General features: G+C 38.0%; 1 protein-coding gene across 5 annotated transcripts in view; it reads right to left on the bottom strand.

Annotated features, from left to right (window-relative positions):
- The window catches only part of FRY (FRY microtubule binding protein), a 451440-nt gene that overhangs the window by 124501 nt on the left and 300385 nt on the right, over positions 1–26554 (bottom strand). For all 5 annotated transcript variants that reach the window (XR_008671085.2, XM_055360541.2, XM_055360538.2 and 2 more), the window contains 6 exons: positions 25015–25101; positions 19176–19347; positions 17444–17576; positions 13602–13709; positions 3550–3808; positions 1295–1477 (listed from right to left, as the gene is read on the bottom strand). Coding sequence is in view for 4 of the 5 variants with exons in the window: in XM_055360541.2 (XP_055216516.1) it covers positions 1295–1477; positions 3550–3808; positions 13602–13709; positions 17444–17576; positions 19176–19347; positions 25015–25101 (942 nt within the window). In the remaining variant the exon portion in view is untranslated. The remainder of the gene's footprint in view (positions 1–1294; positions 1478–3549; positions 3809–13601; positions 13710–17443; positions 17577–19175; positions 19348–25014; positions 25102–26554) is intronic.

The raw sequence follows: 26554 nt of genomic DNA, 5'->3' as shown, positions 1-26554 counted from the left end.
TTCACCATCCCTTATGGAGAAATTTGAAAATATAAAATTATTTACTCAAAAGCCTTATAGAAAAGCCTTGGGATGTCTCTATTTGTGTGTGAATGACAATGGTTTAAAAAGCATTATGGCTGGGCAAAGAAAGCAACATATGAGGAACATCTTTGATGCAGTCTAGTGGATTAGCACTTAAGAAGTGGGGCGTTAGAGGCATGTGTATATATCTGTTGTTGAATTTTGGCTCTGTTACATTCTAGCTGTTGATTTTGCAGGAGGCGGTTAACCTCTCTAAGCCTCAGTCTCAGTATCTGTACAATGGGATAATAACCAAACCAATCCTTAGGTTATTATGAGGGTCAAATGAGATATTATTTATAAAGCACTTAGCACACTACCTGACACATACATGGTAATTATTATTATCATTACTTTCATAATTACAAACTTGATGAAGGTTTGCTAAAATATAATATGTCTTAGAGATTCATTTACCAGATGCCAGAGATGTGGCCCTGAAATACATCAGAGAGCTATCTGAAGAAATGTGAACAGAAAAGACTGTGAAGTTGAAAATATTTTATAAAGACAGTGACTATGTCAAGTGTTACAAAACCAAAGTAGTTATTTTTAAAAGAAGAAAACAGAAAGTGGTAATTTTCTAAAGAAATATATGACATGAAAAGCTGGTCCCTCTTTCATCAAATTATGCATTTGGTTTGGCCACCCATGCCGGCTTGCAAGATAGCAATAAGTGTTTTCTCTGAACAAGGTGTATGGCATTTAGCCAAATGTGGGGTGTTAGCAGGCATTGATCATGCTTAATAACTGGCTTCCTTCTCCCATTTCAAGAGGATGTGTTTTTTGTGATGCCATTTTCTACCATCATCAAGATTAAACATCTTTCAGTTTGCCAAACTCTTTGGTACCTTGATCATTTCCAATGAGATATATGATTTTTTCAAGTTTATTCTCTAATATAAAGTAATAATATCTTCTTAATTAGATGTGTGCTGAACACTGTGAAGGAAATGATTCCTAGCCTAAATTAATCTTAAAATTCCTCACTTCTTAGCAAAGTAATGTCCCTGGAGAACTGGGATTGGTCTTTTCTATTGCTTTTAGAAAATATGACTTACATCTAGTAGATCGAGAATGCTATTACAATCGTTTAAAACCTAACAATGAATGAAACACTACATGTAACATAAAAGTACCTGAAATAGTAATGCATCATTTGTAGTTTTTAATCTAAATTTCAGAAGAGTTGAAAGTAAGAAATGGAAAAATTCAGAAGACTAATCCATACCTCAGGCTGCCCCAGGGCAATAAACAACGCTCGAATTTCCTTGAGTATTAAAACGGACAGTTTGCGTGTGGCCACCTGGAAACTGCAGAGTAAAACCAGAGCAAAACCTTCTACAGCGTGGAGTACACTGCAGTGGGGACCTCGTTCCGACTGAATTCTGTGACTGGAGCCATTTGCGATGAGCTGTTATGCAATAAGAACAACATTCTGTATTCAGCAAAATAACAAAGGAAGAAGAATACACTCATGTTTTACATATTTTTTGCACATTTGACCTTGTAAATATTAAAATAAATGACCATGGTTTAGAACCAGACATGTCTATGAATTTATTATTATTCATGAAATATCCTAGATCCCCTTCTGTCTTTCAGATCAATTGTTGCTGCGGAATACCATCAACCATCTGTTACTTCTGATGAAAAATAACTCTTCAAAGGCTATTAATGTTGATAAAAACACAACTCCTTTCATCTATACCACTTGGTATTACACTGTATATACAATCAAAGTGGCCAAAGTTGTTATTTAAATTCTCCATAGACTTTTGGATACTATTAAATAGAATTTTCAAACATTTACTTTCTATTTCTCCTTGCTTACTTGTTTGTTAGATTCTAATCTAGGTGTTGCACAGCTCTGTGATGGATTCTGAAAGTTCCCAATCCCCAACCAAGTGAATCTAAAGTAAAAGCAAGCCAGTCAACAGGGAAGTTTCCACCTTCATTTTTGTTTTCCCCTTACAAGCATATATAACCCTTGCTCTTCTACCTATCGTGTTGGCATGTCTACAACACAGGGAAGGGAGAAGGAGCTGAATGTCATCCCTGGGGTTAGCCTCTAAGGAATCCCAGCTGTTCCCCAGATGCTACTATACTGCCATGAGCCTCCACAGTCTTTAGACTCTCAGTTACACTCTTCTCCAGCCAGACCCCTTTCTCCATCTGCTCATTGCCAATGCCAAGTTCCCACCGCCCTGGTTCTCCTCTGACAACGCTCCTCCTCAATGCGCTCTGCAAAATGTTATCACTACCTTAACCATTTAGGACTGAGACATGAAAGGATAAAGAAACCACAAGACTGCACTGTCTTCTCCGTGGATATTGAACAAAGCAGCCCATATGTTGCTGGCTAAAAATAACTAGTGGACAGATGACTTTTATATACCTATATCCACATCCATATCCATATCAATATGTACATCCATATCTACATCCACACCTACACCTAAACCCACATCCACATCAATATTCACATCCATATCCACATCTACATCCACATCAATATCCACATCTACATCCACAACCCTATCCACATCCCTATCACATCCACATTTACATCCAAATCCATATCTACATCCACACCCACACCCACATCCACGTCCACATCAATATCCACATCCACATCTATATCCACATCTACATCCACATCCATATCACATCCATTTATGTCCACATCCATATCCTATCTACATCCACACCCACACCTACATCCACATCCATATCCACATCTACATCCTTATCTATATCCACATCCATATCACATCCACATATATATCCACATCCACATCCTATCTACATCCACACCCACACCCACATCCACATCCACATCTACATCTGCATCTACATCCACATCCACACCCACATCCAGCTCTAAGTCCCTGGCCTGTAGTCATTTGTTCTTACAAATAGATTTGCAATCATACTTCTCTGAAAAAACCAATTTCTATTCCCTAAATAGCCTTGTGAATGTTCACAAGTCTAACCTGATGTGGAATATCATGCTCTGAGTTTCTTGGTCATAATTTATGCCAGTGGAAGAACTAAGGCCCACCACAAGGGAGGAAGTTCCTAGGTTGCTGGAAGTAAGAATTCTAAAGGTTCTAGACTGCCACTCATTCACATATATGAATAAAAGAATATAAATTCAGCCGGGCATGGTGGCTCACACCTGTAATCCCACTACTCTGGGAGGCTGAGACGGGAGGATCACTTGAGGTTGGGAGTTCGAGACCAGCCTGGCCAAGACGGCAAAACCCCAATCTCTGCTAAAACTACAAAAATTAGCCAGGTGTGATGGTATGCACCTGTAATCCCAGCTACTTGGGAGGCTGAGGCATGAAAATCACTTGAACCAGGAGGTGGAGGTTGCAGTGAGTCAAGATCGCGCCACTGCACTCCAGCCTGGGCAACAGAGTAAGACTGTCTCAAAAAAAAAAAAAGAATATAAATTCATGGGTAAGGTGTGAAAATCACCTCTGAATTTCTGATTTTGTTGGCTTGTTCATAGACTTTTCCTTGTGTCTGGATGACTAGTTTCCACTGGGTGAGCAGCTGCAGCAGCAACTTCAGGGACGAATCAAGGAGTGTGTGATGCATATCATTTACTTCCCGGAGCAGGAAGTTGGTAAAGCCAAATAGTACATCTTCCCTCCAATCTGAGAAGTCAACAAGTAAACCCTGAAGAGAATTTTGTGCAATATGTCGCAATTCATCATCCATATGAATAGAGAGCCTGTGAAACGAATAAAGGAAAATAAAATCATTTACTTTATTAACTGGTCTTCTAGAGCTAACAAGGAACATCTATTAATGTATATCTCTTCTACTTGAGTCTGAAAATGGGTCTCCCTTATTTTTTGCTTAGTAAATGACTTACATAAATACCTTTAAAAAAACTTCTAATTTGGCCAGGCATGGTGGCTCACGCCTGTAATCCCAGCACTTTGGGAGGCTGAGGCAGGTGGATTGCCCGAGTTCAGGAGTTCGAGGACAGCTTGGCTAACATGATGAAACCCCGTCTCTACTAAAAATACAAAAATTAGCCAGGTGTGGTGGCACATGCCTGTAGTCCCAGGTACTTGGGAGGCTGAGGTAGGAGAATGGCATGAACCTGGGAGGCTGAGGTAGGAGAATGGCATGAACCTAGGAGGCTGAGGTTGCAGTTAGCCAAGATCGTGCCACTGCACTCCAGCCTGGGCAACAGAGTTAAACTCCATCTCAAACAAAACAAAACAAAACAAAACAAACTTCTAATTTTAGAATTACTGAAGTGCTGCAAAGATAATACAGAGTTTTCCGATATAGCGTTCTTCTGGCCTCCCCTAATGTTAACATCTTATATAACTAAGGTACATTGATCAAAACTAAGCACTTAATATTGAGATGAAGCTATTAACTACTTTACTCAGATTTCACCGGTTTTCCAATGATGTCCTTTTTCTGTTTCAGAATACAATCCAAGATACCACACTGCATTTAGCTGTACTGTATATGAACACTTTTTAATACATCACTGGCTATAGAATAAATTAGTATCGAATCCTATTCTTAAGGATGAGGAACCTGAGTATTGGAGAAGCTAAAGGACTCATCCAGAAGCTCAGTATAAATGAGCAATCAGCGTCAGGCCTGTGGTCCTAAATCGGTTTTGCTCCTTGGGATATTTGGCAACGTCTGGACACATTTCTGGCTGTACACCTTGGGGTGTGGTACAGGCATTTCTCTAGTGGGTAGAAGCTAGGGATGCTGCTAAACACCCCAGAATCCTAAAACACCCTACAGGACAGGTCCCTGTGACAAAGAATTTTCTGGCCCAAAATGTCAATAGTGCCAAGGTTGAGACATTTTGAGTAAGTTAACAGAATTCTAGTGTATCTGTGGTTTAATCTAGAACAACACAATAATATTAAATCTTGACATTGGTAGGATGGATTATTGCTAACATACTGCTTTACATATTCATTCATTTATTTAATAAGCAAAGGCTTTTAAGAGAGACCCTCCTAAGATTCAGTCATCATATGCCCTATGTACAGCACTTAGGATATGGAGTTCGGTGTGGCTGTGTCTATTGGGTGAGGTGCCTGCAAGAGCGAGGTGTGAGACAGTGCTGGAGAGGAAGCAGAGGCAGCTCAACTGAAGGGTCTTTGGCCCACTCAGGGAGACAACACAGCAGGGAAGGGGTTCAGAGTGTGTGCTCTGGAGTCAGAATGCCTGGATCAGGGTCTTGCCTCTGTCACTTATTAGCTACGTGACTTCAGGCTAGTCACTTAATCTCCAAGCCTCAGATTGGTAAAATGGGGATACTAACTGTAACTGCATTCCATAAACCTGTCGTGAGGGTCACTGAATGATCCATGTGCAATGTTTAGCACTTCACAGAGCACAGAGTAAGCACTCAGTAACGTTAGCTATTATTAGAAGAAAATGAATTGTATCCTGAAAGTTATAGGGAAAGAAACATGATTAGATTCGCTCTTGAGAAAAAAGAGTCAGGCAGGAATAGGGAGAATGTCTTGGAGAAGAAACAAGGCACAGACCATCTAAGAGGTCACTGCAATGACTTAAGCAACAAGTGGTGAGGGCCTGACCCAAAGCATAGAAGTGTGGTGGGGCAAGGGCAGACAGAGGCCAAAGATATTTAGAACTCAGTAGCCTGGAGGTGTTCAGTGGCGGAACATGGCAGAGTCAATGGGGGCTCCCATACCCAGGACAGATATTATCACCAACAAATACAAGACAACATTGTTGCCCAGAGTGGTTAAGGAATTTGCTCAAAGTTAACAAAGGGAAGAGCCAGGAATTCAATTTAGGACTTCTAATCTTTAATCCAAAATACTTCCCACAAAACAAGCCTGGCACAAGTCACCCCAGTTATCACTCTCACATAGTATTTCAAAAGTTTGATAAGATAAGCAAACTCTTGTCTTATTTTATAAAGCATAAAGTACACCAATTGGTCCAACTTGACAATATAAATCAGGTAAAAAGCTCTTTAGTTCACAGATTTACACTGAGCCAGAGAATATATTTTCTGTCTCAAAAGCATGTAAAGTTCTACATAGACACTGAGAAGGAAGATCTAAGCTAATTTTTCAGGGACGTCTTATACAATTAAATCTACAGTTCTTCAGTAGTTGCTGAAAGAAGAATGAGAAGGCTTTAACCTGGGCTTCCAATCTAGAATTGTCTAAAACAGAAGTTTTCAAACTTTCTTTATATTTCATTCAGCAGCATATCTATCTTTTTTTCCAACAAAAGTTTATATAGAGCTCTGTGGTGGTGAATTTTATGTGTCAACTTGGCTGGGCCACAGTGCCCAGATATTTGACTGACATTATTCTGGATGTTTGTGGATGAGATTAACATTTAAATCAGTGGACTTTGAGGAAAGCAGTTTTCCCTCCCTCATGTGGATGGGCCTCATTTGACCAGCTGCAGGACTGACTAGAACAAAAGATTGGACCCCCCTGAGCAAGAGAGAATTCAACAGCCTTTAGACTTCATCTGCAACACTGGTTCTTCCTGGTTCTACAGAAGACTGTGTTTGGATTCAAACTGGAAACTTGGCTCTTCTGAATCTCTAGCCTGCCGGCCTTCAGACAAGAATGGCAGCACTGGCTCTCCTGCATCTCCAGCTTGCTGGCCCCCCATGAAGATTTGCCAGTCTCCATAACTACATGAGCCAATTCCTTACAATAAATCTCTTTCTCTCTATATACATCTTATTGTTTCTGTTTCTCTCTGGAGAACTCTAATACAAACTGCAATATATAGATACATAAAGCCTGAGCCACTCTGGTTAAAGCTGGGGTAAAAGGCCTGAAGCCCACCCATTTGAGGAGAAAACACTCCTTCACTTGCCAAGCAGCTGAGTCATCTCTGCAGTCCATGGTTTGAAAACACTAGTTTATGAAAAGCACTTGAAGTCATTTCCCCATCTTATGTTTATTATTCTAATTTACTATATTTATACCTGTCTATGGACCTGAAGGTCTTAGAAAATAAGCTTCCACAGATAACAAGCCACCGTTTTTAGGACAGGTAATAGTTTAGTAACCAGGAATTGCAGACACTACATAAATGTTAACTGATAGTAATGACAGTGTTCATAATTTTGTGTCTCCCACAAAATTCATATGTTTAAGTCCTAACTCCCAGTACCTCAGAATGTGACCTTATTTGGAAATGAGGTCATTGCAGATGTAATTAGCTAAATTAAGGAGAGGTTGTGGGCCCCTAATCCAATATGACTGGTGTCCTTATAAGAAGGGCATTTTTGTAGACAGAAAAACACACGTGGATAATGCCATATGAAGATAAAGGCAGACATCAGGGTGATGCTTCTACAAGCCAAGGGATGCCAAAGAGTGCGAGCAAACTACCAGAAGCCAGGTGAGAGGCTTGGAGCAGATTCTCTCTCATAGTCTTGAGCAGGACACAACCCTGCTGACACCTTGATCTTGGACCTCTAGCCTCCAGAAGTGTGAGAGAATAAATTTTTGGTGTTCAGGCCACCCATTTTGTGACACTTTGTTATAGCAGCCCTAGCAAACCAATATAATCATGAAACCAGGCAAGCACCAGGGACGAAAGCCATGTCATGGTCTATTTTCATGAAGCCTTTAAGTAAGGGCCAATACTTTCAGCTTTCCAAATGAGATTGATTCTACTCATCATCTAACTTTGCTCTCACGCACAATTTGCAATCTAGAATCTGTTTTAACTTCAAACCCACAATGCAGGATCATTTTCAGGACTCTTGGAGCCCCAGGGCAGTGTAGTCTTTGCTATTCTTGGTGGCCATGTCTCTTAAAATGACAGTGCTTACATGCTCTACCACTGAAAGGCTCAAAAATATTCCTGGAGGAAGAAGACCAGGGAGGGGAAAGGGCTTCTGGGATAGAAGGCTCAGCTGGTTATAAAAGTGGAATGTTTGCAGAAGAAAAAGGCCCAGCTGCCACAGAACTGAGACTGAACGGAAATCACCTATCAAGACGAGTCTGTGGGTAGCAGGTGAGGGGTAAGGGGAAGAAGCTGTGAAAAGGACAAAGCTCCCTCCCTGTGTCTGTCCCTCGAAGCATACAAGCAGAGGGCTGCCTGTCAGATACAGTTGCCATCTCTTCCACTCAGTTCTTCCTCATTTTTACTTTTGTTAGATTTTGAGCAGATAATCAAGATCTTGTGAAACACATGGGATTTTACATTATAAAGTGGGAAAAAAATAGCTATCTAAAAGGGAAAGGAAGCCTTGGAGTTAAATGAGAAAGATGTCCAGCCATTCTGACTACTCGGGAAAGTAGCGTGGAGCTGGCCTACAGATTTACAAATCCTATTAGATCTCCTTCTCTAGCAAGGATGAGGGTGAGAGACAGCAGTTCCCCCAACTGGGCCATCTTCATAGAGAAACTAGACCAGGAAAGAAAGAACAGGTCTCAGCTGCAAATTAAACAGATGCAGTTATAATTTTAAAAACTGTCCTTTGAGAGAGTTTGGTGGCAACAATTAAGAGAGAACAGAAAGACTTTAAGAGAAAGCAACTTGAGAAGATGTCTGGCTAGCTTGGGGAACTAAGGCTAAATTTCTGAAAAGCTGATTTGGCTCTCAGAAGCCTAAAATAAAAGAAACCAGTGTTGCCAATACCAATTGCAGCTGCCCCCCCCAGGCAGCTGGGATCAGGAGCACTAAGCAGGCCTGGCATGATTCTCACTGCTCACGTCAGAAAGCGAATGCATAGCTGTATTCTGCACAGGCCACGTGTGCCACTGCCAATGGTCCTGGGCCCTGTCTGCGGTGATGGAGAACAAGTGAGTGGTGTGATCACAAGGGCACGTGCTGCTCAGACAAAGGTGCTACTGAACAAGTCAGGACATGTCATAAAATGAGGAAATAGAACTTGGACAAAGCTGCCTTCCTGGTTGGTCAGATCAGAAATATGACTTTTAATGGAAAACACTTGTGTAAGGTGAGCTTCAGATTCTGATGGAATCAGCTTAGTAGCTTTTAATAATGTTCCTGTACAGAGATGCATGAAAGAAAAGGGGTGATTTCAAATTCACAAACCATATCCAGAAGAAAAGATAAATTAGGAGAAACATCCTCCTTTGAACTAGGCTTTGAACTAGTCAAGATAAGCAAAAGCTTATTAGGAAGAAGTGCCCCACAATGTCAACAAGGGCCGTGGAGGAAGAAACACTGAAAGTGAAGCCCAGCAGACAAGGATTTCCAAAAGAAGGAGCTTGAGAGATGTGGACTGTTCACCACCAGGGTAGTTCACCAGAAGGGGTGGAAATTTCTTCTTGGAGGCTATTAAAGAATGAACCCCCATCTATTTACAGTGGTTCGAACTACATCTCCATTAAAATACAGAAATATGACTAAGTGAATTATTGAGGCAATATATACAATTGAGACAAGTTCTCTTTCAGCTACTCCAAACAACAAACCACTTTCCACAACACAGGCATATGTGGAAAAGGGAAAGCAGAATAAATGTTTAATAATTTTTAGATACCCTAGAAGACTGTGGAATCTGTGTATGCATTATCTTAGAAGTTTCTACAAATAATAAGGAGACACCACATAAAACGTGTTTATTATTTTGCATAAAACCAATGACATTTGGAAAATTCTATAAATTTGGGCAATCAGATTTACCCTTCTGAAATTCAGTGTCCTTATCTAAAAATAAGAATGAACATGTGCCCAGCTTACCTAACATAATGTATATGAAATGCATTGTATAGCACGGTGTATGTTCTTTGAATGTGAAGATATCTAAAAATAATAAACTAACATTTGCTGAGAGCTTTGAAAGAGGAGGGTGAATACTCAACAGCAAGCCCTTGGTGCATGCAAAGCACTGCAGGAAGTGACAAGGACAGGAGCCTGTGGACTGCTAGTGAAAGCTCCCTCTTGTGGTCAAATGACAGAGCAGGAAATATCTCGGAGAGGAGAACGAGAGAAAAAGATGGCGGCTGCCAAGGCGAGACAGCAGCCCTTTCTATCTGGAGAATCCTCAGGGATCCAGACAGCTGAGCAGGCCAGGCTCTGCAGAGAATGGGAAGGAAGCACCCCCATGGGTCTCACCACAATGTCAGGAGGGCCTGTGAAGCTTCCATGGAGCCACATGGAAAGGTTCTCACACTTGGCCATATTATGAGCTGGCTGAGCAATACATGTAAAGTCAGAAATCTAGTAGCTTGAAGAAGGCAGTCTTCCAGCTTCGTTGTATACACTGTTGTCATGTGCAACATACTAATATGTGTCTGAGGTGTAAGTGTCTGTGGTATTCAGCCATTACTCAAAGTGCAGGAAGGGCCTGGGAGCAGTCGTGTGGGACACACAGTTGAAACTCCTTACAGGGAACTGAGCTGGGAGGGATGGACAACCTGCATGAACACTACCCTTATTTTACCAATTATGAAAAAAAACAAGTTTTTAAGTAAAAAAATGTACCACGGATGTGACTGTGAAGTGTCAGAAATAACAGGTCTCACCCCTCTCTGACTAGACCATATATTGTCTCAGGTCAATTGAATCCGAAGGCAACTGGACTGTGGGGGTATAAAGTGACTGAAGACTTCTTGTGTGGCACTTGAAACCCACATTTATTGCTATTGAATTACTTCACTTTTGTCCTCTGACCCTCTCAAGGAGATCTGAAGAGGGTCATTTTCTCACAGGTTAATAGGACTCTATGTGCAGGTCGCTTACTCTAGTTATCCTTCCCCCTGAGGAGAACAGCCTCTGGCTTCTTTTGAAGCTTATTAAAAAGGTCCCTTCATGGGTTTCCCATATAAGTCCAGTCATTTCCTTGATTTCTCCCTAAGACTTAGACTCTCAGGAATATTTATTTGTTCTGTTCCCTCAGAAAAAAAAGAAAAAAACAAAAAACAAAAAACAGCATCCATTGCTTTGGGCTTGGTAAGAATGTAACTTATAATAAACAGGACGCACTATAAATAGCACTAGCATTCCAACCACATCTGACAGAATTCCCTCCCAACACGCCTGGCACCATGGTCTGGGGGTTTGGGCGTCACTGGATTGGGCTGTCAAGGTGATTCCAGAGGTAGGAGCCTCCCACTCAGACTTATAGCAAAATAGCATTAGAGACTTTACCAGAAAGAGAACACTGCATGCCATTCAAAAAACTTGGTACTTCAAAGGCCTCAGTGTATATAATCACCAATTAGACTTCTATTGAATAAAGTGAACTTTCCTTCTACTTCAATTTAACTGAAAACTTTTTCCCTGCAGACGCCTCCTCTCTCTAACCACATGTCTTGTCCTCTAGCCCTCGCAACAGTCCTGAGGTAGGCAGTCTCATTCCAATTTCACCAAAATTTTACCAAGGGAAAAGGATAGGCTTGAGGGTTAAATAATTTGTCCGGATCATGCAGGTAGTAAAATGGCAAAGGAATGCAGGAAATGAAGTTCAGGCTTTTAGAGGATTGTTTTCTTCCCATTCTTGTGTCCTGCTTCCTCCATGTCTGTTAGATGGTGGCCGTCTTTGTCCAGACAGTCATGAGGCCTTGGAGAGGGGCTTTTCGCTCAGCCACCTGTGCTCTGGGGAAATACACGTCTCCTGGTCATGCCGCCCCCTCCAATGCTGTCCACAGCAAACTGACAGGCTCTCCTTTATGTTTTCAGTAGCTCTAGCCCTTGTCTCACAGCTTTTCTTTATTCTCAGTCTCTGCCCTCATCCCGGGTGACTCAATATTAGCATGGATGACCCTTACAGTCTTAGTCTCTCTTTCCCTCAGCTTCCCCCAGCCCCTAAATCATCGTGTTCATTATTCTTTGGAAACCCACTCTTTGTTCCTCCACAGGTCTTCCCCTTGCCCTGAACTGGAAAGCCCTTTTTGATCCAGGCTTATTTTTTCCCATTTCTCTCTGCTTTCCTGCTTCCAGGGAATGTACTCTTCACTCATATTGTGGTTGCTAGGTCTCAAAAGTTACACCCTAAGTGTGGACTGGAAGGAAGAAGGATCCACGGCTGGAAGGCTGCTGATGACAGCAGAAAGAGGCTACAGGGGTGGGTGACATTGGCAGCCAGAAGGTGGAAGGCTGTGGTTAGAGAGCACAACGGCTTGAAATCATGGTTTTGAAGGTAACAGACCTTCAGGAAACCTTCACATTCAGCACTGTTCTTGTGCTAGTGGTGTCAGGAAGGAGGAAGGGAGTGGCTGTGTCCAAATGCAAATTAAAGAATGGGAAAGGGCAGTAGTTTCTAAAAGCTATTACTAGATAGCAAGAGGTAATCAACAGAGGGGCCCAAGCTGGCTGCCCACGTAAGAGAGGACCATGACCACAATAACCAGGAGGTGCGGGGCTCCACGTGGACACTCAGAGCCTCAGGAGGCCACCAGATTATGTGCACCCATGTGGGGTGGAAGTTTGGGTTATTTATTTGAATATTGATGGGAAAGGTGCTCTCAGAAGGTGAGAGAATGTGAGTAAACCAGGCTATGCGTAATGCATCATTCATTCAGTCAGCATGACTATTTGTTATCCTTCTCCAGGCTTTTTTAAAATTATACCATGATCAGATTATAGAGCCTAAATTGACATTTTTTGTCATCTTATTCGCCAGCTTAAAAGTTCATCAGTCCAAATGCCTCAACAAGTACTTAAGATTAGCTGAAAATCTACCTCTTCAGTCTTATTTCAATTTCCTTTCATCACTGGGTTCGTAAACTATTTTCTCTTTTTTCCCCCCAAACCAATGACTTTTGTTCTTCCTCATTCCACACATCCCACGTGTCTAATAATTTTGCTTTCCAAATTGCAGTTAGGTTATGTCACTTTTGATTTTTAAATTAAAGACACGCATAACTGTCAACTGGAGCTTCAGATCAACATGAGATAACTAAGCTTAGTAAACTATAATAAGATAATTTCACTCAAAGAAAATAAATTTTAGGTTCTCATTGGATTGTGCATTGGGAAGGTGATAAATATGATTTGGGGCAGCTTTCTGAAGCACTACACTAAAACTAGTTTAGGATATCCACGACCTGCATTCTTGTCCCCATGGGGGTCTGTGGGCCTCAGATTGGGTATCAGACTCCGAATGAACTCTTTTTTGGCCAGACCCATCTCATTTCCTGGTTCTACCTCTGTGCCTTTGCTCATGTCTCTGCCTTTACCTTTCTGAACTCTACCTTCCCTTTGAGAGGAAGTTCAAGTTCCACCTTCTCTCAGGAGTTATTTGTTGCCTTCCCCAGTCCATAGTAATCTCTTACCCACGAATCATGTATTGTATATTTTTGTGCCATTAGTTTGCACAACACAGGCTTTGGGTTGTTAGCGACCTTACGTGCTTATGTATTTGCTTCTAAGTTGGATTTTAAACCCCTTGAACATGGGAAAAATAATTTTTAAAAATTTGTTTTTTCCTGCCCATACCCAGTACCTCATTTGGTAAATATTTGTTAATTGTAAACTACCATTCTATTTTTTTTTCAGGAGTCACATCAAAGGATCGAAATTAATTTTGGTCAAATAATATTCTCACCTACCTAGCCAGCAAGTCAATAAGTTCAAGTTTTGACATCCCATCAGGAAGCAGTCGAGGAATAGCAGCAACACAGGTCCTGAAAAGATCTATTTTTGGCTTTCTCTCTCCCCTAGAATTAGAAGACAAAATTTTAAAATAGGTCAAAAAGCTGTGAAAATAAAAACAAAATGAATTAAGTGCATGAACAAAGACTAGAATCCATGCCTTCTGAGTCACAGCCTGGTGTTAGCTCCATATTATTCTCAAATGTTTATGCCCTTTGTAGCTTGACCAGTTCTAATAAAACTTTAAGTAATTTAAATGTAAGACAGAGGTATATATCTGAAAAGAAAAATGCTGATATCAATAGTATTTTACCTTGAGTTTGCCCTTTAGTTGGGTCTAGTCCAGTTGCATTTAAAATACCAGAATCACAGAAATGGCTAAGTACATCCACATGAAGAAATGTATTTCATTCAGCATTTAAAAATGGAGTTTATATATATATATATATGGAATGGTGCCTTTTGTAATTGTGATATCTAGCAGCTTCTCTCCCTGATGAGTTATGCTTCTCCCCTAGAGCCCTTTGTCCTGTTTTTAAAAATTTAAGTGCTTCCAAAATAAATCTTTCAAAATAAGTAAAATTCTGAAATGTATATAGTTGTGCACCCATTTCTGACTTTTAAAGTGATACTGATGGGCCTCACCTCTATGGAGATTTCCTTCTCTATTTTTAATTAATTTCTTGAGAATATGAATGTTTAATGATAATTAATGCCTTCTGCAGTCTGTTGGAAAATGTGAAGGAGAAATATATATTTTGTGTTATTTCAATTTTTAGTTGTTTTAATAGGTAACTGTTAGATTTTTAACCACTTATTTTATCTGTAACCTTTATGGAATAAACTACCCACCAAAATCTTTCAAATGACCCAAGTGATAATATATAACAGCATATCTAAAGTCTGATGACTTAGTCTTCTGAGCATAAATATAGAATCAGTACCAAATTAATGTGATCCAAGGACACAAGCACAATAATGAAAATGCAAAGTAGCATAAAAATAATTCCTTTTTGGAACAGTAACTGTAGTCAGAATAGAAATGCAACTAGCAGAATCAATCCTCTGTGTAATCTAAAGATCATAATCAAACAGCAATTTTGCTCTGTGACATTACCTTTTATTGTGCTTTTTTACAAGTTTGTTAAGAATTAATACAAAATTGTTTATATGAAAAATAAAACACATAATATGTTGTCTTCCAAAATAATCTGCTTTTGTGGGCAGTCATAAGATTATTTTCTTAATAATCTTATGACTTTTGTCATCCATAGAGCTTTTGCATGAGCTGTTGAGGACCCTGGAGAAGAGGAAGCAGTTGCACAGGGCTTTCCAATCAGCCAACGAAAGAAATGTTTTCAGATATCCTCAATAGCTGTACAGTGTTAGAGCCTAGAGATCTCTTCTAATTGTTCATTTGTAACAAAGCGAGTAGTTTAAACAGTTCTACTAGTTTGCTCACCAGATGTCTTTAACAGCTGGGATTATTTTTATATCTGTCGGAAAATGGATGACCTTGCCTGGCCTGAAGTGTAAGGGCGAACTCTGCCAGACTTCCAAGATGATAAAACAAGCCTAGATTAGAAACTAATTGCTGCATGATTTCCTCTTACTACTGCAGTCTTTGCTGTCTGGCCTTTTATGGGAAGCATATAAATCCCCAAAATTATATAATTAAGAAAATATATTAACAGATGTTAAAATTATTATTTATTATTCTTTACTTGTTATTTTCTTTCTTCCTTTCTTTCTTTTTTTGTACTAGCATGAACCACAAAAGGGATATGGAATAAAGACTGAGCAACACAGAATGTTCAATGTTCGAGTTCTTACCCTGCATAGGGCCTGGGAAAGTGGTGGCCCAGCTTCAAATATCAACTCCAATGACTGCTCCATTAGTGTTGTGTGGGCCTCCACCCTCTTCTCCTAAATGCTTATATGATTCCCTAACATTTCTCTTCTTCCTTCTTTTTTTTTTTTTTTAAGAAATGACACAATGAGTTATTTAGGAATCTGCCTTGAATTCTAGCACGAAAAATATTTCTAGCCCTATCTGGAGGTCTTAAGATGTTTGAATAGGAAAAAGTAAAGAAGAACCTTAGAAAAAGTTTGAAACATTGATTAAAACATAAATAAAATGTTTACATTTAAACATGTACCTTTTTATGATTTTGAATATATTGTTTTTGTCCTGAACCTATCTTATGATGCCTATTGATTACGAATATGGTTGTCCTTTAAAGCTCTTTTTTTTTTTTTGAGGAAACAGCTATATGCATTTCTTTTTGTTTGTTTTTGGAACAGTTTCACTGTCACCCAGGCTGGAATGCAGTGGTGCAATCTTGGCTCACTGCAATCTCCGCCTCCCGGGTTCAAGCAATTCTCCTGCCTCAGCCTCCCGAGTAGCTGGGATTACAGGTGCGCGCCACCATGCCCGGCTAATTTTTGTATTATTAGTAAAAATGGGGTTTCGCCAGCCAGGCTGGTCTTGAACTCTTGACCTCAAGTGGTCTGACCGCCTTGGCCTCCCAAAGTGCTGGGATTACAGGTGTGAGCCACCGTGCCTGGCGTAATGCATTTTTTATATCTTCTACATTATAAATTGAAAATGGCTTTAATATATGCAAGAAGTATGGAAAAATGAGGTTGAAAGTTTATTGATAATCTGGCAATTTGTGAGGTAAGAACTAGAACTGTAGATAATATTTTTAACGTTATTAATCTTGGTCAATAGAAATTCTGCTATTATTTCGGTTGAAAAGTCTAAAGCAACATCATCTCATACTATTTAAATCGAGTAATTGGTGAGCTGCAGGATAATATGCATTGTATTATCCCACTTTTGTGGGAAAAAGGAGGTATGTATACACATACACTTATATTGACATAAGGAAAGGTCTGGAAGGAATCACATTGATCCAAGAAATGGCTGCAGATTTCATGTGAGGCTCTGAGGAGGCTTTTATTTTAACTTTAGATTCTACTAAATACATATTTTAAATAATTCTGCATTTTTGCCTTTGCTTTAATCATGAGCACATGTTACTATCACAAAAAAAATGCACACCACAATATGAATCTCTCTATATAGGTAACAATCTTCAGATTAATTCTTATATTTGCAGTTGAAAATGATGGATGACAGAAGAAATTTACCTAATTATATTTTTGGAAATTATGCCACAGCTATCAAATGTAATTTAATTCATAGCCCAACAACACAGTCCAAACTTTCTTAAAATATAGAATTATAACTTAATCCTAGTTCCTGCCATAGTTAAACAAAAACAGCAAATGCAAGTTCTAGTTGTCAATCTAGATCTTCAGATTTTGAATAAGAATACTTGATTTGAATACATTTGAAGCTACGCATGCTTTCTTAAAATGCTTTCTGTGATGCAGTCTGTGATACAATCACACAGAAACTATGAAGTAGGAACTGTCACGAGATGTATAAAGATGGAATGTCTGTAAATTTGGGATGTCACTATGTCACATGAGTTGTGATGGTGCCTGGGAACAAAATGCCATTTCTGAAAAACATGGACTAGTGGGTCATGGGCCTCATTTTCTAACTTACTGACCTAGTGATACTTGAGATATAAATAAAATAGATCAATCACAGATATGACCTTATTTTTATAGTAATCAAACGCTGTGAAGGTTTTTTTTTTAACTATCTTTACTACTTTTTAGAACCCTAAGAAGATGAAAACAAAATACAGAATAAATGAGAATACTCTCTACTTGTGTTTTCTGGTTAATCTTTCATTGATAACTTAGTCTTTACTGTACTCACGTGATCATGTCTTCCGGTTCTTTGTTTAACATCTGTACATTAGTCAGCATCATACACCTTCCTACTTCTTTATCAAGGTGCCTTAAAATGTTGTCTACAGCTTTTCGTACTTGAGAGTAATATAAGGACATGCCTGAAAAACATGCATTATAGTTATACGTTCAACTGAATCTATCAAAGGATATCCTGATTTATTCATCCTCTATAATAGTTTTTACTGAAGACCTTATGAGTCAATGACTTCCTTGAGCAAAAGGGCTGTCTGATTCAATCTCATCTGCACAGCTTTTAGCATAGTGCCTTGCACTTAGTAGGTGTTCACCAGATAATCATTTTAATTCAATTTATAGGAATTCTAATACTCAATTGGAAGTATTTTCCAGAAGAGTTAAAATAATAAGAAAATACAAAATTCAAATTAAAGCAATTTGAATTTTAAAGTTTCTAGTTAGCATAAGAAAATTCACCATCATTAGTGATTATGTAAATAAAGAATAATTCTCATTGGGGGTTAGGACTTTAATAACTCCATATGACCCTCTGAAATATATATGTGAATTTTTTTAGTAAAATAAAATAATTTCACATTATAAATTTAAAAATGAAGAAAAACATATTTTAGCTATATTATTTTTATTGTTCTCATTAACTACAGTGTTGATGTCCTACACTGGAAGACGAATGTGTATACAAATTATACAAATGAAAAGTAAATACCTTTGTATTTAAAATTTGTACCTTAGTGAAATAATTATTCATGATTATTTCTCATGCATTACATCTGTTTTTTTTTTTTTTTTTTTTTTTTTGAGATGGAGCTTCACTCTTGTTGCCCAGGCTGGAGTGGAATGGCGCGATCTTGGCTGACTGCAACCTCCGTCTCCTGGGTTCAAGCGATTCTCCTGCCTTAGCCTCCCAAGTTGCTGGGATTACAGGTATACACCACCATGCCCAGCTAATTTTGTATTTTTAGTAGAGACAGGGTTTCTCCATGTTGGTCAGGTTGGTCTCGAATTCCCAACCTCAGGTGGAGTTTCGGCCTCCCAAAATGCTGGGATTACAGGTGTGAGCCACTGCGCCCAACCTATTACACCTTTTAAAAGTCATTTAAACATTGCATAACTAAAGAGAAATATTTCAAAGCAAAAAATTTCCTTGTCTGTTTCTCTCAGGTCTGTAGAATCCAGTAACTATCTTAATAAAGTTTGTAGTAGGTGTCTACATGTGGATACTTGGTAAGAAATGAACAAATGCCAAAAACATCTCTTTAGATAAGACAGTTAAATTAGAAAATCATCTCATGTAGTCTAAATCCACAATATAACCTGATGTGTGTTGTGAGATTTGGCATGTTTAAAACATGTTAAACTAATTTAACTAAAGAAAAAAGAAGGAGATGAGTGAATGAATTGATAAACAGGATTATTTAGCAAAGCACACAGATGTCTTGGAGACTTACTGAAAAACGTAGTAATCATTATTAGAGGCTTTAAAAAGACCATAGATAAAAGTCTAACATTTAAATGCCAAAATATTTACCAGGAAGTTCTAAAAAGTTTAAAGAGCAGTAAAACAAAACACAGCATGAATCAATCAAAACAATTAATGTTGGAATGTCTTATCATCTACTTCTATAAAGATTTTTAAAAACTGCATCTCACTAAAGATAAATATCTACTGGTCATTTTAAGGGCTTAATAAGGCTTAGTTCTTATGCACTTCTGAAACTCACCTATCATTTTGGCTTCCTCTTCAGTTAGCGTTTTACTCAAATATGTTTTCTTTACTCTTAACGTGTTTCCTGAAGGAAGAACGGCTCCTGTAACTGGCATGGGAGGTTCCCCATCTTTCTGCTGCAAGCTATCAGCTATGACCAAGAATGCCCGTAAACCAATGTTCATTCTCTGTAAAAGACAATATTGTCATGACAAAAGGAAAGGCCCAATTATTGTAGTGGAATACATCCATAAGTCTTTCAGATAGTTAAGACTGAATTGCATGTAGATGAGTATGAGAAAATAATTTAAAAGCCACAACAGTGTAGAGCAATCTTATGAAAATTAAGTTTCTGTCACTGTTTTTTCTTGTTGCATTATAAGAAAACAACAGGGGAGATTTCACCGACTGTGGAGGGCATGTTTGAGATGGTCATGTACTATATTCTGTTGAGGGGAATGCTGAGTGTATCTCTAAAAGATATGCTTCATCCTCTGGAAGCAACTAAGGTAAACTGAGGTAAACAAGGGCTCATACGTCTCCTGGAAGAAGGGAGGCACCACATGTGTTAGCTCACAAAGATTGAATGGAAACACCCAGGGTTCCAAATGGGAACCATAAAATGAACATCACCTGCTCTCAACTGCACGTCCTGACTTCTGATTTACAAAGGCCAGCAAGTTTGAGAAGAAATTTTAAAAATTCAATGCCACAGAACCTGTTACTTATGAAAACACATGGGTGTGTAAGAAGAAATGTGACTGTGGGCCAGACTGATCTTCCTTAGGCTCAGGTATGGCACAACTTTGGCCCTGAAAGATGGCTTAGTAAGACAGGAGCTCTCCCTAGTGCTCGTCTTCAAAGGTCAGAAGGTACCTAAACATCTGTACTCCATTAAGCAGCCATGTGTGAAACATTTACACCAATATTTTTAAACCTCATGAAGTAGTAAGTTCCCCAAGTATACTACTACCTATGGAAGAAAATAATGACGATTACTAGGACTGATGAACATAATTTAGTTACAATGTATTGAGTCCCTAAAATATATTCAGAACTGCTCATTAACTTTCATCCTTAACACAGTCATGTAAGGAAGGTATTCCCACTTTACAGGGTAAAGTATTCTCATTTTTTCAGGTGAGGAAACTGAGGTATAGTGGGAAGCTTTGCATCTAAATCTGGTTTGCCTGAATCACCTATTTAGTAGAACTCGATTACATTTTATAACATAAAGTAACATAGACTTCTATTTATTTTAAAATTACTTATTCAAGCTTTAAGGAGTTATCATAATTCAACCAGGATTTGCTAAATATTTCTCTGGCTCATTTATAAGCAATTCAATATGTACTTTATGATTTTTTGGCCTTAAATTATATGCTTTCTCCATTTTCTAGAATGAAAGAATATTACTTTAAAAAATAATCCGTGTATCGAAGCCCATTAGTTCCCTCTTTTGATAGTTCTTTTATGAGATATTTCTAGGCTTGTGTGTGTCTCTCAAGACACAGCAATGTTGTGGATAAGAAAATAAAATGGTCAATTCAGCAGATGCAGTACTAATATAATAACTGTGGGATGACATATGTGGTCAAGCCTCAATTATTTGCCAGTGGATTATCCAATTTAGCAATCATCCTTGTCAGTTCTCTAAGTTTTCCTTTTCCCGGGACAACACTAAGGGCAGAAATAAGATGGGATAGTTTGGTACACACATTTTGAAGTTAACTTCAAAAATAATTTATTTTTTTTTAAATTTCATATAGTTCATCACAACTCTCCCTTTTATTTGTCTGGCCTTGGAAAATTACTTAACTTTTCCAAGTCCAGGTATCTGCTTCCTTTCTGTAAAATGAGGATAGTAATACCTATCAATCATATAGGGCTATTGTGAGAATGAAAGAAAATGTCTGAAAAGCTGCTACTGGCAAATATCTCTTGTAAGCCAGAATCCCCACTCTATTTTTTTAAAAATCAGGTTTATTGAGATATAAATTACATGTACTAAATGTCTCTCCTTTTAGTTGTACAGTTGTTTGAGTTTAGAGAAACATACATAGTCAGGTAACTATCAACAGAATCAAGATCCAAAATATTTCCACCATGTCCAGAAAGTCCCCTGTGCGTTTTTGCGGTTAGTCTTCTCTCCTAACCCTAGCACCTGACAGACATTGTTTAATTTCCACATTCCACCTTTTCAAGTATGTGATATAAATTGAATCAAATAGTACATAGACTTTATATCTTGCTTTTTTCACTGAGCACAATGCTTTTGAGATGTTATTGCAAGTATCAGCAGTTTGTTCATTTTTATTGCTAAATAGTACCCATTGTATTGATGATTCACAATTTGTTTAGCCATTCACCGGGGTTTGGACATGAGTTGCTTTTTTATTTTTAGTGACTATGAATGAGGCTGCTATAAATATTTGCACAAACGTTTGTGAGCATGTGTTTTGATTTCTCTAGGAAAAATACCTTGGGATGGAATTGCTGAGTCATATGGTTAAGTATACGTTTAATCTTAAAAGAAATTGCCAAATTTTTCTAAAGTGGTTGTACCTTTTTGTAATCTCACTAGAATAGTATGAGGTTCTAGTTGCTCTTTATCTTCCCCAGTACATCTCGTTTTGGTTTTAAATTGAATTTCCTTAATGACTAATGAGGTTGAATGTCTTTTCATGAGATTATGAGCCATTTGTGTCTCTTCTTTGGTGAAGATGCTGATCCTTCTGCCCATTTAAAAAATTGGGTTATTTTCTTATTATTGAAATGTGGGAATTCTCTATATATTCAGATGGAAGTCATTTGTCAGATATGAGTTTTGTAAATATTTTCTCCCAGTCTGTGGCTCTCCACTTTAACTGTTTTTTGAAGTACAGACATTCTTAATTTTGATGATGTTCAATTTATCAACTTTTTTCTTGTATAGTTTATGATTTTTATGTCCTAGAAATTTTTTTCCCACCTGAAGGTCATGAAAATCTTCTTTTCTTCTGGAAGATTTATAGTATCAGATTTTACTTTTAGGTTTATGATCCATTTTGAGTTAATTTTTGTTTATAGTGCAAATTATAGGCTGAGGTTCAGTATTTTGCAGGTGGATATCCAATTGTTCAGCACCATTTATTGGAAACATTATCTTCTATCCATTGAATTAACTTAGAATGATTGTTGAAAATCAATTGACCCTATATGTGTTAGTCTATTTCTAGATTTCTAGATTCTCTATTCTGTTCAACTGGTTTTTATACTCATCCTTCTGCCAATACTACACTGCCTTGATCACTATACAACTTTATAGTAAGTCCTGAAATCAGGCCATGCTACTCTTCTAATTTTATTCTTCTTTTACAAAATTATGTTGGTTATTCTAGTTCCTTTGATTTTCCATATAAATTTTAGAATCAGCTTGTTGATTTCTACAGAAAAGGTACAGAGATTTTAATTGGGTTTATTATTATTGAGATTACAGTTTAATCTACATAGATCAATTTGGGGACAACTGACCTCTTGTTGTTAACAGTGAGTCATTCAATCTACAGTTATTTCTCTTCACTATTTGGGTCTTCTTTGATTTCTCTCAGGATTTAGTAATTTTCAGTATTAAAATATTGCACATATTTTGTCAGCTTTAGTGCTAAGTATTTTGTTTTTCAGTGTTACTGTAAATTGTTCAATTTCTAATTGTTCATAACTAGAATATATTGATTTTATTTCTCTTGTATCCTACAGACTTCTTAAAATCATTTATTAGTCCCAGTTGGTTTTCTTTAGGTTCTTTGTACATAAATAATCATGTTCTCTGTGAATTAAGACAATTTTATTTCTTCCTTTCCAATCTATACGCTTTTATTTCTTCTTCTTGCCGCTAGCACTACATAAGACCTCTGACTTCACGTTATTTTAGGTCAAGGAAAAACAGAGAAATTGATGACCAAGAAACTCTTCTCACAGACCAGCAAGTCTTCATGATGATGAGGATGGATATAGAAGGTCATTCAGGTGTGCACTAAAACAAGACAATCACCTGGAAATTTTGAAGAGTTGAGTGGTGGTGCAGCATAAAGTTTACAGTAAGATAATCCTTTAGATCTCCAGGCCTTGTTCCACAAGCTACTTCCAAAATATTATTTAAGACCCAATCTGAACTTGTTTCCTGAGAAACAATGCCCTACAGCATGTTTCATCAAGTGTATGACATCTGCTTCGCAGACTATGCTGTCCTCCTGTCTGCTTTTGAGTGGGGTTATGGGTATGCCTTTGGGCTTATAATTACCAACTACTGATAAATGAATTATTCCATAAATCTACAAGATCACGAGAAATGGAAGAAGATAAGCAAATACTTACTCCTATTGGTATTTTTTTTTAATCACAGTTCCAAGTGCTCTACACAGAGAGGTTAACTAATTACGCACTGACTGAATGAGGAGTTTGAGAAAAGAACCAAGAATACATTTTATAGACAGTGATAATGATGGTAGTAGCTTTTAACATGTCCTTTTTAGACAAGTAATCCAGTAATTCTGAGAAATGATTGCTAAAGACAGTAAAGCCATGACTGCTAAGAAATGAATAATGTCTTGAGAACCTTCCCAGCAAGAGAAGGCTCTTCACTGTACAGCTCTGGGCCTCCTTCCAGCCCAAAGCCTCTGGTTTGGCACTGGCCCTGCCCCCTCCCATTGGCCCAGAGACCCTGGCTGAAGCCATTCCAGAGGCCTGTGAGGTCACTGGACACCAGACAGAAACTCCCATTTTTGGACTTTTTGTGCTGTTCCCAGATATGTGGCAACCTTAGTATCAAGAAGAGAATATGGGGTGTGGTGGGAAGGAGCATGGGACTAACAGGGACCTGGGTCCCCTCTGCTACTAACAAGCTGCCAGTCTCCAGCCTCCAGGCCCCCTTCCTCACTGACAGAATGAAGGAGCCAGAATGAAGGAGCCAGGTGATAATACAGAGATGACAGGAACTCTCTATGTATTTGATTTTTACGGTGTGCAGTCTCCTCTCTCTCTCTTTCTTCCTTCCCTTTTTTTATCTTAAGAGTTTGTAATGTACTCTTCCTAATATCACAATTCTTCTGAGAGTTGAGGTAGAAAGGCATTTTGTCCTTTTGACTGGTGAAAAATCTGGAGTTCATAGAGGTAAATGTCACACAGCTAGGAAAAGCAGCAGAGCCTGTGGCAAGTGGCAAATTTGGCTCTGCTGACTTCTGGTCCAGTGTTCTTTCTACAACCTCATAGAGAAAGAGGCAGTGTGCCAGGCATACTTCTGTTGGCTGACAGTGTTTTTAAAAGTTTAAAATTATATGTGCTGTTCATGTGCACAGCCTCCACTGCTCCATGTTGTGTATGACACCCACTGTATACTCATCTCCACAATCTGCCTGCCCTGGAGTTGGGATGCTGTCACAGAAACAGATGTGCATACATTATTTATTTAATTTCATTGTTTTACTATTTTTATTATTACACATATTTGTTCTTCTCTGTTTCATCACTTCCCAATGCTAAATTTGTTGAACAGTTACAAATAAAAGCACTGACTTTTCTAAAATAAAACAACCTAACTTTTAGTGATGAATTATCTTTTTGGGCAAGAATTACTTTGTTATACAAGAACAGAATATGGTAGCACATCAACCTTTCAACTAACTGTTTCATTCTAAGTCTATTCATCCAAAATTTTACTTCTGAAATTCCACCATCATCTGAATTTGGACATTGACAGAAACAAATAGAAGACTTTGTGAGAAGACATCCCTCATCCCATTCTCCAAAGCCGCAAAACAAAGGTATGGCTCCGGAAGACATGCTCTGTTAGAAGTACATAAAAGGATCATTCATACCTCTGGGTTGAGACTGAATGCTTTTGCTGGTTTCCCCACACAAAGAAAATCGAAAATGATTTCTTTCATTGCAAAATCTAAACGTTCCTGTAGTAAAAACAAGAACACAAAATGAAAGTGTTAAAATATAAACTCAACAGAAAATGGCTATTTTCATCAATATGCACCAAACAAACAGGTGGTGGCTAAAAGAGGAGGGGAACTGCTCAGTTTTGTGGCTTGCAGAGAACCTGGAGGAAGACCATGCCCATCTGAACTGAGGGTAGGGCTGCTTCTGTTTTGTGTGGTGTGCAAGGAGGCCTTCATTATACAAAATATGTAATTGGCCTCTAAACCACAGTATGACTAATGACAAAAGACCCCCCCACAAATCAAATAACCAAACACTTGGGGTATCTGGGCTTATAAAGAGTGTGAACTCTTCCTACTTGTACTGTACCTCTTTAAAATGTATTTTTAAAGAGATCACTGCAAAATGATCATTTTTTTCTATTCTCTAACATTAAAAATCCTTTGGCTTATATTATAACAAATAATTCTGCATGTGAGACATGTAATCAACACATAAGATATATTAAGGTTACTTAATATATCAGGGGTGTATATATATGTATAGTATAACAGGTATAATATGCCAGGTATATATATAACAATAGTTAATATGTATAATTAATATATGTAAAAATATATCAGGAATATATAACAGAAATATATATATCAGGTATATATAATTAATATATATAATTTATATATATAAATATATCAGGTATCTGTGTGTACATATATGTGTGTATATGTACATATTTATTTATATATATAAATAAAACAGGTTCATTTTATACAACATATTCCAGAATAAACAAAGCACATTCTCAGTCACATGATAACTACATGCAGAAAAATTACATTAATTCTTTCACCTGCAGAGCAGGTAATGTCCTTTCCCTAAGTACAAATATTACAGAACTATTTCATTGCACCAAACTCAAAGAGAGCTATTACTGTCAAATCATCTGTGAAGTAGCAACTGAACCTTACACTTTATATCAGTATCAACTGTACTTCAACAGTACTTTCATGCCTATTATTTCCTTTTAAGCACACAATATTCTGAGGCAAGCATTTTTATCCCCATTTTACAGATAAAGACACAGAAAAAAGATGTTCTCTGACTTGTTTAAGGTTATAGAGATGGCTCATGGCAGAGGCTGGACTGGAATAATAGTCTTTTCCTGTTCCTCTGCACAAGGAGGTCAAAGTTGGGGTAAACCCATTTACTCACAAAGTGTTTTGAAAAGTAAAACTCCTGGGTTCAAATAGTAAATTACATATTAAAAACTATGTTTAATATTACTGGACCTGTTTTTAAGTCATTAATATACATAAAGCACTTAGAACAGTTCTTGGCAAAAGAGTGCTTGATAAATGCTAATATTCCTATTAAATTCTTTTCCATAGGTTGAATGAACATTATTATTTATTCCTCAAATTTTGCTAAATTGTTCTCTTTTGGTTTTCTCTGAACACCAGACCCTTTGCT

This window comes from Gorilla gorilla, chromosome 14, assembly GCF_029281585.2.
Source record: "Gorilla gorilla gorilla isolate KB3781 chromosome 14, NHGRI_mGorGor1-v2.1_pri, whole genome shotgun sequence".
In the NCBI taxonomy this organism is placed as follows: domain Eukaryota; kingdom Metazoa; phylum Chordata; class Mammalia; order Primates; family Hominidae; genus Gorilla; species Gorilla gorilla.
Note: the sequence above shows the minus strand (reverse complement) of the source record. Positions and strands in the feature narration are given on the sequence as shown.